Source organism: Hemiscyllium ocellatum, chromosome 16, assembly GCF_020745735.1.
Source record: "Hemiscyllium ocellatum isolate sHemOce1 chromosome 16, sHemOce1.pat.X.cur, whole genome shotgun sequence".
NCBI lineage: Eukaryota > Metazoa > Chordata > Chondrichthyes > Orectolobiformes > Hemiscylliidae > Hemiscyllium > Hemiscyllium ocellatum.
Window position 1 is genome coordinate 69,722,606 of NC_083416.1, and position 16,799 is coordinate 69,739,404.

The following is a 16,799-nucleotide window of genomic DNA, read 5'->3' on the forward strand; positions in this document are numbered from 1 at the left end:
CTCAATCTCCTCCCTGGCTTCCCAAAGAACCCTAGGATAAATCCCATCTGGCTCAGGGGACATATCTATTTTCACACATTCCAGAATTGCTAACACCTCCTCCTTGTGAATCTCAATCCCATATAGTCTAGTAGCCTGTACCTCGGTATTGTCCTCAATAATATTGTCTTTTTCTATTATGAATACTGATGAAAAATACTCATTTAGTGCTTCCCCTACCTCCCCTGACTCCATACACAATTTCCCTCTGCTTTCCTTAATTAGCCCTAATCTTACTTTAGTCATCCTTTTATCCCATACATATCCAGAGAAAGCTTTAGGGTTTTCCTTGATTCCATCTGCCAATGACTTCTCATGTCCCCTCCTGGCTCTTCTTAGTTCTGCCTTTAGGTCTTTCCTGGCTAACTTGTAACTCTCAAGCACCCTAACTAAGCCATCACATCTCATTCTAACATAGTTAAAAATCACACAACACCAGATTATAGTCCAACAGGTTTAATTGGAAGCACACTAACTTTCAGAGCATCACTCCTTCATCAGGTGGTAGCTACCACCTGATGAAGGAGCGTCGCTCTGAAAGCTAGTGTGCTTCCAATTAAACCTGTTGGACTATAACTTGGTATTGTGTGATTTTTAACTTTGTACACCCCAGTCCAACACCGGCATCTCCAAATCATTCTAACATAAGCTTCCTTCTTCCTCTTGACAAGAGATTCAGCTTCCTTAGTAAACCACGGCTCCCACACTCGACAACTTTCTCCCTGCCTGACCAGTACATGCTTGTCAATGATCTGGAATAGCCGTTCCTTAAATAAGCTCCACATGTCAATTGTGCCCATCCCTGCAGTTTCCTTCCCCATCCTATGCATCCTAAATCTTGCCTAATCGCATCATAATTGCCTTTCCCCCAGCTGTAACTCTTGCACTGTGGTACACACCTACCCCTTTCCATCACTGAAATAAACGAACTGAACTGTAGTCACTATCACCAAAGCGCTCACCTACTTCCAAATCTAACACCTGGCCGGGTTCATTATCCAGTACCAAATCTAATGTGACCTCAATCGTTGTTGGCCTGTCTACATACTGCCTCAGGAAACTTTCCTGCACACATTGGACAAAAACTGACTTATCTAAATTACTTGAACTGTAGCTTTCCCAGTCAATAATTGAAAAGTTAAAGACCCCATAACAAGTATCCTGTCACTCTTGCTCCTATCGAGGATCAACTTTGTTATCCTATCCTCTACATCTCTGGAACTATTTGGAGGCCTATTGAAAACTCCCAACAGGGTGATCTCTCCTTTCCTGTTTCTAATCTCAGCCCATACTACCTCAGTAGATGAGTCCTCAAACGCCCTTTCTGCAACCGTAATAATGTCCTTGACTAATAATGCTACACCTCCCCCCAACTCTTTTACCATTTTCTCTATTCTAACTGAAACATCTACATTCTGGAACTTGCAATAGCCATTTCTGTCACTGCTCTACCTATGTCTCCTAAATGGCCACAACATTGAAATCCGAGGTACCAACCCATGCTGCAAGTTCACACCCATCAAATGTATGTCCATTTTATAATTTGAAGATCAAGACTGTCACAGGCTTCAGATGTGGTCTCATTGATCCCCTACATAATTATAGCAGGACCTCTTTATTGTAGTAATCAAATTTTGTAACGGTAAATATCGATGTGGTTCCCTAATTGATTGCTGTAACATGTCTGAGTACAGCTAAGTTCCTCTGATTATCAACAATTGTACGTTTAATACCTTTTAAGTTATATTCTGATTTTCTATTATTAGTCCAGCTTGATATAACCTGTCATACACATATTGTGAGGAAGATTATGGGAAAGCTAGGGGATTGTGAAGCCTTTTAAAACCAGCAGAGGATACTTTTAAAAAGAAGCGATAAGTGGGGAAAAGATGAAATATAAGAGTAAACTAACTAGTAATATAAAACAAGATTTCTAGATATATAACAGGTAAGAAAGAGTCAAAGGTGGACATTGGATGCTGAGAAGTGACACTAGAGAAGTAGTAAAGGAGAACAAAGAAGTAGCAGAGGAACTGAGAAAGTATTTTTCATTAGTCTTCATGGTGGAAGATACTGGTATCATTCAAGAACTTCTAGAGAGTTGAGGGCAGAGGTGAATGTAGTGGTCATCACTAAGGAGAAGGTGCTGAAAAAGCTGAAAGACTGAAGGTGGAAAGTTACTTGGACGTGATGAATCACCCTAAATATCAGAAGAAGATAGCTGAGGAGATTGTGGTGGCGTTGATGGTGATCTTTTCGGTGTCTTTAGAGTCAGGGAGAGTCCCAGGACACTAGAAAATGGATAATACCCTTGTTTAAGAAAGGAGAGGGTGGCAGATGAGAAGGAACTATATGAAGGTTAGGCTGACCTCGCTCATTGGTAAGATTTTAAGGTCCATTATTGAGGATGAGATTGCAGAGTACTTAGAAGTGCATGTTAAAATAGGACTGAATCAGCACGGCTTTGTCAAGGGGAGGTCATGCCGAATAAATCTGTTAGAATCCTAGAGGAGGTAATGAGGTAAGGAGAGTTAGACAAAAAAGAGCTAGTAGATGTGATCTATTTGGATTTCCAGGGGGCCTTTGACCAGGTGCTGACAGGAGGTGCTCTAAATAATGTTAGAGCCCCTTGTATTGGGACAAAGTACTGCATGGATATATTGGCTGACTGGCAGAATGCAGAGAGTGGGGATAAAAGGGCCTTTTTCAAGATGGTAGCTGGTGATTTGTCAAGTTTCATAGGTGTCAACACTGGGATGAAAGTATTCACATTATACAATAACAATCTGGATGAAGGAACTGAAGGTATTGTTACTAAATTTGCAGATGATCCAAAGGTAGTTGAAGGGTAATGTTGAGGAAGCTTGAAAGCTGCAGAAGGACTTGAACAGGCTAATGGGGTAGACAAAGAAGAGGCAGATGGAATACAATGTGGGAAAGTGTGAAGTTATGAAATTTGGGTGGACGAATGTAGGCATATGCTATTTTCTAAAAGGGGAAAAGCTTCAGAAGTTTGAAACAGAAAGGGACTTAAGAATCTCTTAAGGTTAGCATGCAAGTTCACTTGGCAATTAGGAAGGTAAATGCAATGTTCATATTAATTTCAAGAGGGCTAGAGTACAAGACCAGAGATGTACTGCTGAAGCATTTAATGCTTTGGTCAGACTGTATTTGGAATGTTGTAAGCAGTTCTAGGCTCTGTACACAGGAAGAATGTGCTGACATTGGAGAGGGTCCAGAGGAGGTTTACAAGGATAATCGTGGGGATGAAGGTCATGTGAGGAGCGGTTCTGGAGTCTCAGTCTACACTAAATGGAGTTTAGATAGATGTGGGGGATCTCATTGAAAATGATAGAATACTATGGTGCTTGCATAAAGTAAACATAGAGAAGATGTTCATGCTAGTAGGAGAGATTAGAACCCAAGAGCACAGCCTCAGAGTGAAGGGATAATCTTTTAGAGCTGAGTTGAGGATGTTTTTCAGCCAGTGGTTGGTGAATCTGTGGAACTCATTGCTCCAGTAAGCTGTAGAGGCGTGGTCATTCATTGTTGTTATGATAGAGGTAGTTAGGTTCCTGATTAGTAAGGGAATCAAGGGTCACAGGGAGAAAACAAGAAAATGGGATTGAGAAACATATCAGCCATGACACTTTCTCTCTCTCTTGCAAAGTCATTTTTGCAAAAAAGAACTTGCTTCTACAATAAATAGCAGATAATCTGTAATATGCTTTGACCTTTTGACTCTGTTTCCAATAAATCACAGATGTGTAATTTTACGATGCACAAAGACACATCTAACACAAAGCAGCTGAAATATTACATTCATTCATCCTTATTCTCTCTGTACACATAATTTGTGCAATTTCTTGCTACTTTTTAAATTTCCAAACTGTTCCAACATCTTTGCATTCTTGCCCATGTGTCTGCACTTGTATTACCTTTTCTAGTCATACAAACAATTCATATAGCTCAAGGTTGTATTAACAAACATTATTGAAACAGTCCAATATTTGCATTTTAAATTTCTCTACAAAGGCCAAGGGATTATAGATTCATGTTACTTTACAGTTGTGACAGCCATAAATTTTGAAATATCGAATAGGGTAGTAACAATCCAAGAGCCTCATTTTGTCACTTTGAAAAGTGCCCTACTGTCTGATCTATGCACCACTACCACCACTCCATCACCCCCTCAAGTCTCTCGTATCAATTGCCATTGTAAAATGTGTAGTGAAGTCAGGGACAGCTAACAACCGTTCATTCACTGGGATTGCTTTCAGTTTCTATAAAGCTTTTTGGGACTCTTTTGACAATATTACATTCAACTGTTTTTGTAATAATGCACCTGTTAAACTAAGCATTGAAGCAAATCTCCAATAAAAGCCAAGCAACTGCAAAGGCCTCATGATTTTCCATGTTTGTGTTTTGGAATGGGGAGATCTATCATTGCCTTTATTTTGCTGTCCTTAGCTAGACGTCAATTTGCTCCATAATATGTCCAAAGTAAGTGATTTTGCTTTTGCGAACTCACACTTGAAAAAAAAACTTAGGAAACTATAAATGTTTAAACAAAATATCCTGCCATTTTACATGTTCTTCCCAAGTGTCCTTGTACATTGATTCAACATCTAAATAAATAACACAATTAGGTTTGTCAGTTACAATATAGTTTATAAGTCTTTGGAATGTATGTGGAGGGTCTTTAAATCTGAATAACATGACTTTGCATTGATACACATCATTTAGTATAGCAAAATCTGACAGACTTTTAAGTCTTTATATCATTAGTACTTGCCAGTTCTTCTTCATATAATCAATCTAGGCTATGAATGAGGCACTGCCAACCCTATAATATAATTTTCTAACCAAGAAATTAATTTTTGTTACAGCAGTAATTTTTCTATAATCCATATCGAATCTAATTGACCCATCAAATTAAGAAACTAATAGCACTGGAGAACTCTGTCTGCTTTAACCACAGCTCTGACGTGTTTTCAATCACTGTTTTTACCTGAGCTTGTTTTCCAAGGTTTGAATTGGAGGGATAGTGTTTTATTAATACTGATTCCCCTACGTCATCACCATGTCGGCCTAAAGATATACAAGCGCCATATTTCCTTTAATTCTATGAGCAACCTGATTAGATTCTGTCATTGTCTTTCCTCTAAGTTTGAGAAAACAATATCTAACTGACTCAATGTTTCTGTATTTTCTAATTGGAACACAGATTGTGAATTGTCTATATCTCTTACTACCTCACTCTCATTGTCCATATGCTCCCCTATTTTTACCACTTGCTCCTGCTTGAATTCCTCTCTACGATTATACAATTCTAACAGATTATAGTAACATAACCCATTCTTGTTTCTGTTATCTAACGTGTCCATCAGATGACATAGTTTACTAACTCTATTAACTATTTTGTATGAACTACTGAATGTTACTTTCAGAGATTTGTCTTGGAAAGGAAATTACATTAACAGTTCTTTGCTTATTCAAAATGTTCTGATTTCAGTATATTTGTATGCCCATTCTTTCATCTACACATACTTTTTATGCTTCTGTGAGTCTCTCTGCAAACAGAAATATAAATCCAACACTGCAGATTTGTCTGCCTTGAAGCCTTTTCCTTGATCAACTGGTTTACTCTCATCTACCTGTTTGGTCACCTTCTCAAAAAACTCAATAAGGTTTGTGAGGCACAACCTACCCTTCACAAAACCGTGCTGACTACCCCAAATCAAACTATTCTTTTCTAGATGATTATAAATCCTACCTCTTATAACCTTTTCCAACACTTTGCCAACAACTGAAGTAAGGCTCATTAGTCTATAATTACCAGGTTTGTCTCTACTCCCCTTCTTGAACAGGGAAACCACATTTGCTATCCTACAGTCTTCTGGCACTATTCCTGTAGACAATGATGATTTAAAGATCAATGCCAAAGGCTCGACAATCTCCTCCCTGGCTCCCAGAGGATCGTAGGATAAATCCCATCCGGCCCAGACAACGTATCAGGGGAAAGCAGTGGGTACAGGGCTCTGGCACAGAGTCTGTCCCTGCTGCTCAGAAGGGAAAGGGAAAGAGGAGCAGAGCAGTAGTCATTGGGGACTCCATAATTAGGGGGACAGATAGGAGGCTCTGTGGAGATGAGGGAGAATCATGGTTGGTGTGTTCCCTCCCAGGTGCCAGGGCTCGTGATGTCTCTGATCATGTTTTTGGGATCCTTAAGGGGGAGGGGGAGCAGTCCCAAGTCATGGTCCACATAGGCACCAACGACATAGGTAGGAAGAGAGATGGGGATTTAAGGCAGAAATTCAGGGAGCTAGGATGGAAGCTTAGAGCTAGGATGAACAGAGTTGTTGTCTCTGGTTTGTTGCCTGCGCCACATGCTAGTGAGGCAAGGAATAGGGAGAGAGAGGAGTTGAACACGTGGCTACAGGGATGGTGCAGGAGGGAGGGTTTTGGATTCTTGGATAATTGGAGCTCTTTCTGGAGTAGGTGGGACCTCTGCAAGCAGGATGGTCTTCATCTGAACCAGAGGGGCACCAATATCCTGGGGGGGGGGGGGGAATTCGCTAAGGCTGTTGGGGTGGGTTTAAACTAATCGAGCAGTGGGATGGGAACAGGACAACAGGTGCTTGTAATGAAATCCATTCATGTCAACATGACACAAAATTTCCCCTTTCATCCTAGGCATGGGAAATTCCAACAGAGCCCTTACTTTCACTTCTATAGGTGCTGCTTGGCTTTGTCCCAAAGCATCGCCCAAGTAAGTCACTTCTGTGTTAGCCAATTAACCCTAAACTGAATTAATCACCAAATTATTATTTTGTAGCCAATCAAGCAACTTAGTCAGGTGGTGTAAATGTTCTTCCCAGGTTAAGCTAAATGCTACCAGGTTATTGACTTAAACATAATAAGGCTCAATACATTTATTGGTTAGTTTTTGGTACATTGCTGGTACATTTCCCACTCCAAACATTGATGAAGTCTACCCAGTGTTATAAAAGCTGATTTTCATTTGGTTCCTTCCAACAACAGAACTTGCCAATATCCTCTTAGCCCTTTGATTTTTGGTGACAAATCAACCGCGGCCAAAATATTCAATGAAGTTCCCTCCAAACATGGAATAGGATGTAAGTACACTTTTGTGAGCCCATTGACTTTGTGGTAATCAATACAGAAACATTGTGCCCCATTTGATTTTAGACCCATCTTGATAGGTAAGCTCTGTTACTCTGCCTCAGTTCAATAACGTTATTGTTCTTCTTAAATTTAATATCTTTCATTGGTTGGACTAAAATCTCTCTGGATCGAGTCCCACATTGACATCATGAACAGCCAAATCAGTTTTTCCTGACTTTTTTCCCTCAATTACCATAAAATGGAGGAGCGGAGTAGACCATTCAGTTCATCAAGTCTGCTCCATCACTCAATGAGATCATGGCTGATTTGATCATTCGCAGTCCCATTTTCCCATTACTTTAGATTTTAAATCAGTAATAGAATTTATCTCTGCCTTGAATATAGACTGGAAGGTCATTTCTGAGTTTCACTTGATCTGTTTCTCTTTGATTACATTAACTGGTCCTCTCTCTTTACGTTTGTACATTAGTTAAAAAGGATTAAATCCTGTAGACAAATGGTAACAACAGAACTCCTTTATCTCAATTAGCAGGACAGTCTTGACAATAATCTGTAATCATGGTCTTCAAAGTTTGATGTCATCTTTTCAATGCACCTTGCGATTTTGGGTGATAAGTAGAAGATGCAAATTGTTTTATCCATAAAATAGTCATTGTTCCTTTAATTATCTGTGACATAAATTTTAAAGCTTGATCTAATTGTATTTTTTGGGTAATCCATATCTTGTAAACAAAAAGGCATAATATTTCCATGGTCACTTTGGCAGTACTTTTTCTAAAAATAAGCACCCCTTCAGGAATCCTAATGAAAATATCCACAATTGTTAAAATAGACTGATGCCGATTCCCAATTTTGGGTTTAGTTCCTACAATCTACTAAGACACTGTGAAAGGATTCTTCAAAAACTGGGGCAATTTTAATTCATGGTTAGAGTTTCCACAACCTAATATATCCCTAGGATGGGTGATTTCAAGACTAGGGGGCACATTTTTAAGGTGAGAGGAGAAAGATTTAAAAGAGACATGGGGGCAATTATTTTACACAGTGGATGGTTCACAAGTGGAATTAACATTCTGAGGAAGTGGTAGATGCAGGCACATTTACAGCATTTAAAGGATAAGCATGTGAATAGAAAAGGTTTGGAGGGATACGGGCCAGGAGCAGGCAGGTGGGATTAGTTTAGTTTGGGATTATGTTCGGCATGGACTAGTTGGACTGAAGGTGTCTGTTTCCGTGCTGCATGTCTCTATGACACTATATGTGTCATGTTTGACAAAGTTTGACCACATCTTTATGTAATCCCAGCCAATAAAAATATTTCAATATTTTAGTCATGTTTTCCTAATACCTTCGTGTCCAGCTATTGGAATTCTGTGAGCCACTTGTGAAACTTAGTTACAATATTCAGAGGGAGCAATCAGTTATTGAACTACTGCCCATTACTCATTTTGAAATGGAGAATGAAAGAGCAGATTTTTTTTAAATAGAGAAAAACTGCAGAAAGCTATGGCAATAATCAGACTTGGGGGTGAAACAAAGAAAGCTAACACATAGGTGCAGCATGTATTCAGGATGGCTGATGAAATGTTTGTCCTTATTTCAAGGGGGTTGGAGTATAACTGTAGGGAAGTCTTACTGTATAAGACTATACAACTGTCCAAGATGCTGTTGAGACCACATCTGGAATACTGTGAGTTGTTTTAGTTCTTTATTTATGAAAAGGTTTTATTTAAGAGGCAGTTCAAAGAAGGTTCACTCGAATGATTCCCTGGTGTGAAGGAATTGTCTTATGAGCAAATGTTAAACAGGTTTGGATTCTATTCATTGGAATTTAGAAGAATGAGAGATGATCTCATTTAATCATAAAGGATTCTTAGGGGGTTTGACTGGATAAATGCTGAGAGGACGTTTCCCCTCATGGGAAAGTGTTATAAGCTGGATGCATGCCCCTGAGTGTACAGAGTCCTTGCTGCAGTAATCCAGTGATAGTTGCAGGAGCAGCTCGAGATGCAGCATTGAAGTTCAGAAGCATCCTCTAAGTGAATTGGAATGAACCATGAGGATTCTCAGTGGCTGTCACGTGTCAGATGCCAATGTCCATGGATACGGGATGTTTGCGATCGATGCCCATGCAATGTGCCCTGAGATGTTGAAGGACCTTCAGAGCAAGTGGTGAGCTGAAATCATTGGGTACCCTCTCAGAATTTCATTCAACGTTCCTCGATGTCTAGCTTGTTGGGTGCATTTATTAATATAAGAAGCTATTGAAGAGACGTGTCTAGCCAGTAACAGGGCATTTAGGGAGCAATAATCTCCTTTAATTGGCAATTGCCTCGCGAGAACTTGCCACTCTGCTTCTTAAATGCATAAAAGGCAGAGTGATATGTTCCCAACTCTGGGATAGACATCTCAGGACTTCTCATCCAATTCTGTCACAATAGGCCATGTTACTCAGACCCTGATAAGATTCTGCCTGTTATCTTTGATAACAATCGTACTGACAATCAATATTTGGATGACTGGATATTTGATGCAGATTTTGACTCATTTCAAATTCTCTCTCTGTCATGGTGTGATTTGAACTTAGGTCTTTGCATCATTATTAGTCCAGCGACATGATCACTACGCTACCATAACTGATGGCCAACAAAATGCTTTGGATATCTAGCATTAGTAATTTTTTTGTTTAGCTACAGAAGAACATACCTGTCGTTGCTATGCAATCAAACCCTACAAATGCATAGAAACAAGTGGCGGCACCAGTCAGAGTGCCCCTCAATCCATAAGGCATAAATCCTCCTACTCCATAATCGCTGGTTATGTTTACAATAGAGGACAGATTCCTAAAGAATATAAAAGAAATGATAAGCATACATTGTACACTACTGGAGCCTTTTTGATATCACAAGCTGCCTTTCTCTCCTGTGGCCTGAGCTGTGGTACAGTCAAATAGGTTTTAGCAACCCACCTGACTATACATCAGCCACACGGCTATTACTTGAGTGTAAATTTAGAAAGTGAGCACCTGCAGGCTATTCGACTACAGGAGCCACCATGGTTCTCCATTGAGGCATAGCCTCAAAATAAGGGGGAACCACTTTTAGGATTAAGTTGAGGACGAACTTCTTCACCCAAAGCGTTGTGAATCTGTGGAATTCCCTGTCCAGTGAAGTAGCTAAGGTTACCTCATTAAATGTTTTTAAGGCAAAGACAGGTAGATTTTTGAACAGTAAAGGAATTAAGGGCTACGTTGAGGGGACAGGTAAGTGGAACTGAGTCCACGAAAAGGTCAGTTTAGGGTGAGAGGGGAAAGATAGAAAAGGGACCTATGGGGAAACTTTTTCACGCAGAGGCTGGTGCATATGTGTAATGTGCTGTCAGAGAAAGTGATGGAGGCTGGTAGAACTGCAACATTTAAAAGGCATCTGGATAGGTATATGAATATGAAGGGTTTACAGGGATATGGGAAATGGCGTTGGCAAATGGGAATATATTGTGAGGATATCTGGTCAGCATGGACAAGTTGGACCGAAGGGTCTGTTTCCATGCTGCACGTCTCTGTGACTCGATGACTCTGTCTTATGGAATGGTAGAGCAGGCTTGACAGGCCCAATGGCCTACTCCTGCTTCTATTTTTTATGTTCGTATGTTCTTCTCATTGAGCCTGATCCTGTCCTCAGCTGAGCTCTGTGAGTTGCATTTGTACTGCAGAAAAATCTGAGTTATAAACACCTAAATATGGAATAAGAATAGGCCATTTGGCCCTTTTGAAACTGCTCCATCATTTAATAAGATTATGCCTGATCTGATTTTAACCTAAACTCTACAATTCTGCACATCCCCAGTAATCTTACATCACTTTGGTATTCAAGAATCTATCTACTTTTGCCTTAAAAATATTGAGATGGAATCATCACCATTTCTTTATTTCTCTCCTATGTTCTCACCAGGAGATGGGAGTCAGGTGTAAATCTCCAGCTAGTACCCAAGCTCAGACAAGTGAGTTTGGTGTTTGGGATTCAGGCTTGGGGTCTGGAACCCACACAGCTCAACTGCGTTGGAAGCGCACGGATAAATTAGTAATAAATGTTTAAGCCCTTGGAATGCTGTCAGAACCTGTGAATTTGATGCAACAAAAGTTAGCATTTTCAGAGAGCATGGAGCAGAATTAATCAAGAAAAGCTGTATCAATTGCAAGCAGAGAATCACAGACAAAGAACATCCCTGTCTGCACCAGCTCGTTCAAAAGGAAATGTTGTAGCTCCCACTGCTCTGCTTAATTTATACGTACTGACCAATCAATACCCTTTTAACAATTGATCTTAAGTTAATGTTTGCTTACATTTGTAAAAGTTTGACTGCTTATCATGTATGCTTCAAATAATAAGCAAATCTTCATTCAAAGGGGTCAATGGTAAAGTGCAAGTGCTATATCAGTTAAACACCACATGTTGGGATTGTAAAGCTTTCACCAGCTGAGAAAATTATCCAACGACCAGCAGGTGAGGGGGGGGACATACCGTGCTTCTGCAGTGATGTTCAACAGCACCTCTGTAGTAATCCTCCAGTTATCAATGTTTCCTTTAACGCAACCTCCGATAATAACAAACACAAGCACGAGGCCATTAATTATCGTAAAGACTTTATTTACTGTTGTTGATTCTTCAGCACCAAGTGAAAGGAGTCCTAAAAAAGGGAGGATGAGAAGACATTTTAGTTATCTCTTGACAAGGACACTTTGATGCATATTACTTTTCCCAACTTACCCCATCTCATCCTATCAACATATCGTTCCATCCATTCTCCTTCATGTACTTATCTAACTTCTCTTTAAATGCATCTGTGCTGCTTATCTTGACTTCTTCATGTGAATAGTAGCAAGTTCCACTTCAGTTCTTTATAGATTTTCCATTAACCTTATTGATGAGGGAGAGAGGTCTTGAGTTCTTAAATCACCTTTAAAAACCTTAGGATTTCCCAAAAAAAAAACTTGTTGGAGATCAATTATTTTCTAAAGAGTAATTACCCAACTAAGAACACAAATCAGTCAGCTGAAGATCTGTGCTAAGGGAAATGTTAGGCTTTAATTAATGATCAATTTACTATTTGTGTAGATAAAGACAAACTAATTATAAAAAGCCAGCACTGGAAAATTCCTAGAACTCTTGGAGGAGGCAATGGACATGTGCATTTAGAAATTGCAGTGCACACAGACTTCAAAAAGAGAAACAAGGGAAAAAATTAAAGGATTGAAGCAGATTGTTTACAGTAGCTGAGGGGTCGAGAATGAAGAGCTATAGATACAAGCAAACCTGTGTAAAAGAGATTTAAAACAGAGCGCAAGAGAAACTTCTTTGTACAAAAAATTGTTTCATTCACTGTTTATTGCTTGACTTAGAAACAAAATCAACTTTGAAGATTACATTGGATAGAAAAGTGAAAACAAAAGATTGAAATGACATGGAAACAAATTAGGTAAATGAGATTAGCATCAGTGTTTTTTGTAAAGGGTGAATTCTGACACCAAGCGGTGAGGTCAAGATGGTCTGTGTAACACAGTGAGGACCTCAGAGGGTTAACTGATATCAAAAGGTAAAATAAGCTTTGCCCATCAGGATGTAAAGGACTGTTCCTGGGTGGAACCAATTATATTATTCATGTGTCTTAATGAGTTCTTCTTCTGATTCTGTGCTTTTTTCTTATACTATAAGAATGTTTCATTAGCTGTAATGTAAACGTATTCGCACATTAAGCCTGATGTCTTAGAATCAAATGATGCTACCAGCTATTAAATAATATCTAAGAAACCTATTTACTATTCATCAAGATTGACCCTAACGTCTGCCTAAGATGTTGTGTGGGCATCCTTCCCCATACATAGCCTAAACTTATACCAACAAGAAGGATTGTTGGCAGCGAAACTATCACATGGTATCCTAGACCATATCCAACATGAGGAGAGTCTGTTGGAACTTCAACGTATTTTTAGAAACCGACTGCAAAGTTTATTAATAATATTATAAATTATCGTTACCTGCCAATAATATTATCAAACAGACAGCAAAGAAATCTGGATATTTGGCCAATCCTGGTGCATCCATTTTCACATGGCTGCTGAGAAAACTTTCAATCCGTTTGCCGAACAATTCATCAAAGGTACCACTCCATGCTATCGCCACACTAGACGTGCCTGAAGTAGAAAAAAATTGTAAAAAGAGACCTATAAAAGTACAATTTCTTTTTTCTGGAAACTAATTGAGGATAATTTTGACTTTTGCCAATAGAATAAACCAGGTGTTATCAGATTGGTCATCTATGACACATCCAGTGTGATTTTCACTACCATCAAAATCAATTGGAATAAAAACAAAACGAGAAGTATAAGAAGCACCGCAACGATGTACAATCATCAAAAACTTCCCTTCAATGGATTATTAGTTGGTCTCTATTTATTAATAACCATTTAGTTAGTTTGACCTTTTAGAATTCTTTGAGATAATCTTCTTCCTTAAAAGATCATAAGAAAAGGTTTTTTTTATAGCTGTAATTACTGTATTTTCACTTAAAACTTACTTATAATTTTCACAACATATGCTACCTCCACAACACACTTCAAGTTAAATGTTTCCCTTGCACTGTTATAAAAACCATTACCTCATCCAAATTTAAGATTGGAATAGTAGATTTCATGACAGCAGGTATAGAATATAAAATTTGAGATGAAATAATGTCTGCGTTAAAGCCTATGTAAAACATGATAAGTGGTTTTGCTTTGAACATATATGAAGCATATTGCAGAAGTACTCAGTAAAATAAAGCCACCAAAGGCAGATAAATCCTTTGATGACCTGCTTCCTAGTGTCTTAAAAAAAGAAGTGGCTGCAGGGAAAACTGGATTTGTTGGTCATTAACCTTCAAAATCCCTTTGAAACTGGAAGAACCTCAGCAGAATAGAATGTTAAAGCTGTAATGGCCCTATTCAAGAAAGAAAGGTGACACAAATCAGAAATTATAGGGTAGTCTGACTGCCATTCATCATTGTTAAATTCTGGCATGTAGTATTAACGAAGTAGTAGCAAAGACATTTTGAAAAATCATAACACAATTAAATAGAAGGAAACAAACACAGAAATTGCTGGAGAAACTTGGCAGGTCTGGCAGCAAATGTGCAGAGAAAACATTTTGAATGTAGTACAACTCTTCTTCAGAAGATATAGACTCTTCTGAAGAAGAAGAAGAGTCATACCAGACTTGAAACATCAATTCTGTTTCTCTCTTCACTGATGATGACAGACATGCTGAGTTTCTCCAGCAATCATGTTTAAAAAAGGTATTAAACTTCTTTGATAATGTTATAAGCAGGATGGATAAAAGGGAACCAATAGAGAGAGACTGTTTGGATTTCCAGAATAATGTTTCACAAAAAATATTATTACACAAGGTCAGGGTTTGAGGCATTTGTCTGATCATGGATAGACAATTGGCTAACTGGAAACAAAGAGCGAAGATAAACGGATCATTTTCAACTTTGCAAACTGGAGGAGTGCCATAGGGTTTACTGTCAGGGTCTCAACTACTCTGTAGTAGGTGAATGATATGTTTTCAGTGTGTTGCAGGCAAATTTGTAGTTGATAGAAAGATCGGTCAGAAAACAAGTTGTGAAATGGGTACAAAGGACAATCTTTTATAGAGACAGAACAATTCTTCCACCAGAACTGAAAGTAAGGGTTGTGAAAGGGTGTTAAAGAGGTGAAGGGAAAGCACCCTTCTTTTAAATGGAGAGTGATCAAAGAATGCAGAGTTACACTGCAATGATGTAGGGTGTCTGTGTACTTTAAAGACAAAAATATTAGCTCTCATGTACAGCAATTAATTAGGGAGGTAACCATTAATTGCAAAGGGAATGGAAAATGAAACGCAGGAAATCTTGTTACAACTATCTAGGCTATTGGTAAGAACATACCAATGGTACTGTGTACTGTTTTGGTCTCGTTACTTAAGGGAAGCTTTACTTGCATTGAAGTTAGTTCAGAGATTGTTCACAAGGTTGATTCCTGTGATGAAGAACTGGCTTGAGTGGAAATATTGAGCTGATTAGGCCTATGGTCATTGCAGTTAGGAAGAATGAATGGTGATATTATTCCAGCATAGCATTCTAAGGAGGTTTGACAGGATCTGTACTGAGAGAATGTTTCTCTTGAGGGGAGGTTAGAAATGGTTGCAGTGTAGCTAATTACAATTTTGAGAAGGAGATGAGGAGGAATAATTTCTCTTGTTAATCTTTGGAATCCTCAATCCTAAAGAACTGTGGAATCATTAAATATCTTCAAGGCTGAGATAGACAAGTAAAATCCAAGTGGTGATAGAAGTGGCCACGAATGGGTTTAACATTCCAATGCACTAGTGGTGGAGCGATCTGTACAAAATTCCAATGGCTTTACTTCGTTACATTAACAACTACGGTACCATATTGCTGCAATGATAACAAGAGGATAATAATAGGCAGATACTTGCCAATGACATATGAGAGAATTAAATTCCAACCGGTAATAAACGCCAAAAATTCTCCAATGGTTACATAGCTGTAGAGATAAGCCGATCCAGTCTTTGGTATCCTCGCACCAAACTCTGCATAATATAGACCTGCCGACACTGATGCAAGTGCAGCAATTAGGAAAGAGATTACAATGCTCGGACCACACTGTCTTTTGGCAACGTCTCCAACCAATACATACACACCAGCACCCAGCGTGCTTCCAACACCCAGAGCAATGAGGTCAATGGTTGATAAACAGCGACAGAGATTGGTCTCTTGAATGCAATCCTCTGTCACTATTTTTCTCCGAATAAGGCAGTGAGCAAATGACTTCACTGGACCACACGAAATCATCTTGGTGAAAAAACAACACAGAAAGGAAGAATTATGAAGCAAGCAAAAACAAATGCACAATACTTGCGTTCCACTGACAAATTCAGTTGTGTGTTACTTTCTGACAACTCAATGAGATTACAGCATATTTGGTTTAGCTTCAAAGATATTTAAATATAAGGAAATTTTTTTTTTGTTGATGAGTCATTTAATCCCAGCTGTTCTAGCAAATAATGTAATATGAGAACATTTTTTCATAGTTCCACAACATTTAATTGCTACAAAATGTTGATGTTATTCCTTGGTTCTAAAGATTTGCTGTGGATTCATAATATAAACTTTTGACATATTATTCTGAAATTCTACTTGCTAATCCCTTATCTCATTTCTTTAAATTTCTGCTAAAAATGGAAAAAAAAATTTAAAAATGTCAAATACATTAAGTGCATTGGGTATTTTTGGCGAACATAAAAGCATATATGTAGATTTTCAATTAGGATTCAATGTAAAGGCATGTTCTTGATTTTATGTTCATGGTTGATTTCTGAAAAGGAGTGGAGGAAGCTGAAAGAACATTTCATAACTTACAGGTGACTATCATTATCTATCGATGACCTAGTTTACAAATTTTAATAGTTTAGCATTGAAGTGCTTAGGTTCTGTGTGTTCAAATGTACAATAATGCATTCTACACACTGTCAATAACTATTATATATGTGAGATCTTTACATCAATTTAATCA

At 38.5% G+C, this 16,799-nt stretch overlaps 1 protein-coding gene across 1 annotated transcript in view; it reads right to left on the bottom strand.

Annotated features, from left to right (window-relative positions):
• Positions 1-16,078, bottom strand: part of LOC132823086 (cationic amino acid transporter 2-like) — a 37,619-nt gene extending 21,541 nt beyond the window's left edge. Inside the window, exons 1-4 of the mRNA XM_060836626.1 lie at positions 15,703-16,078; positions 13,223-13,378; positions 11,709-11,874; positions 9,895-10,031 (exon numbers count right to left, since the gene is read on the bottom strand). Of these exons, the coding sequence (XP_060692609.1) occupies positions 9,895-10,031; positions 11,709-11,874; positions 13,223-13,378; positions 15,703-16,078 (835 nt within the window). The remainder of the gene's footprint in view (positions 1-9,894; positions 10,032-11,708; positions 11,875-13,222; positions 13,379-15,702) is intronic.
• Positions 16,079-16,799: the final 721 nt, after the last annotated feature.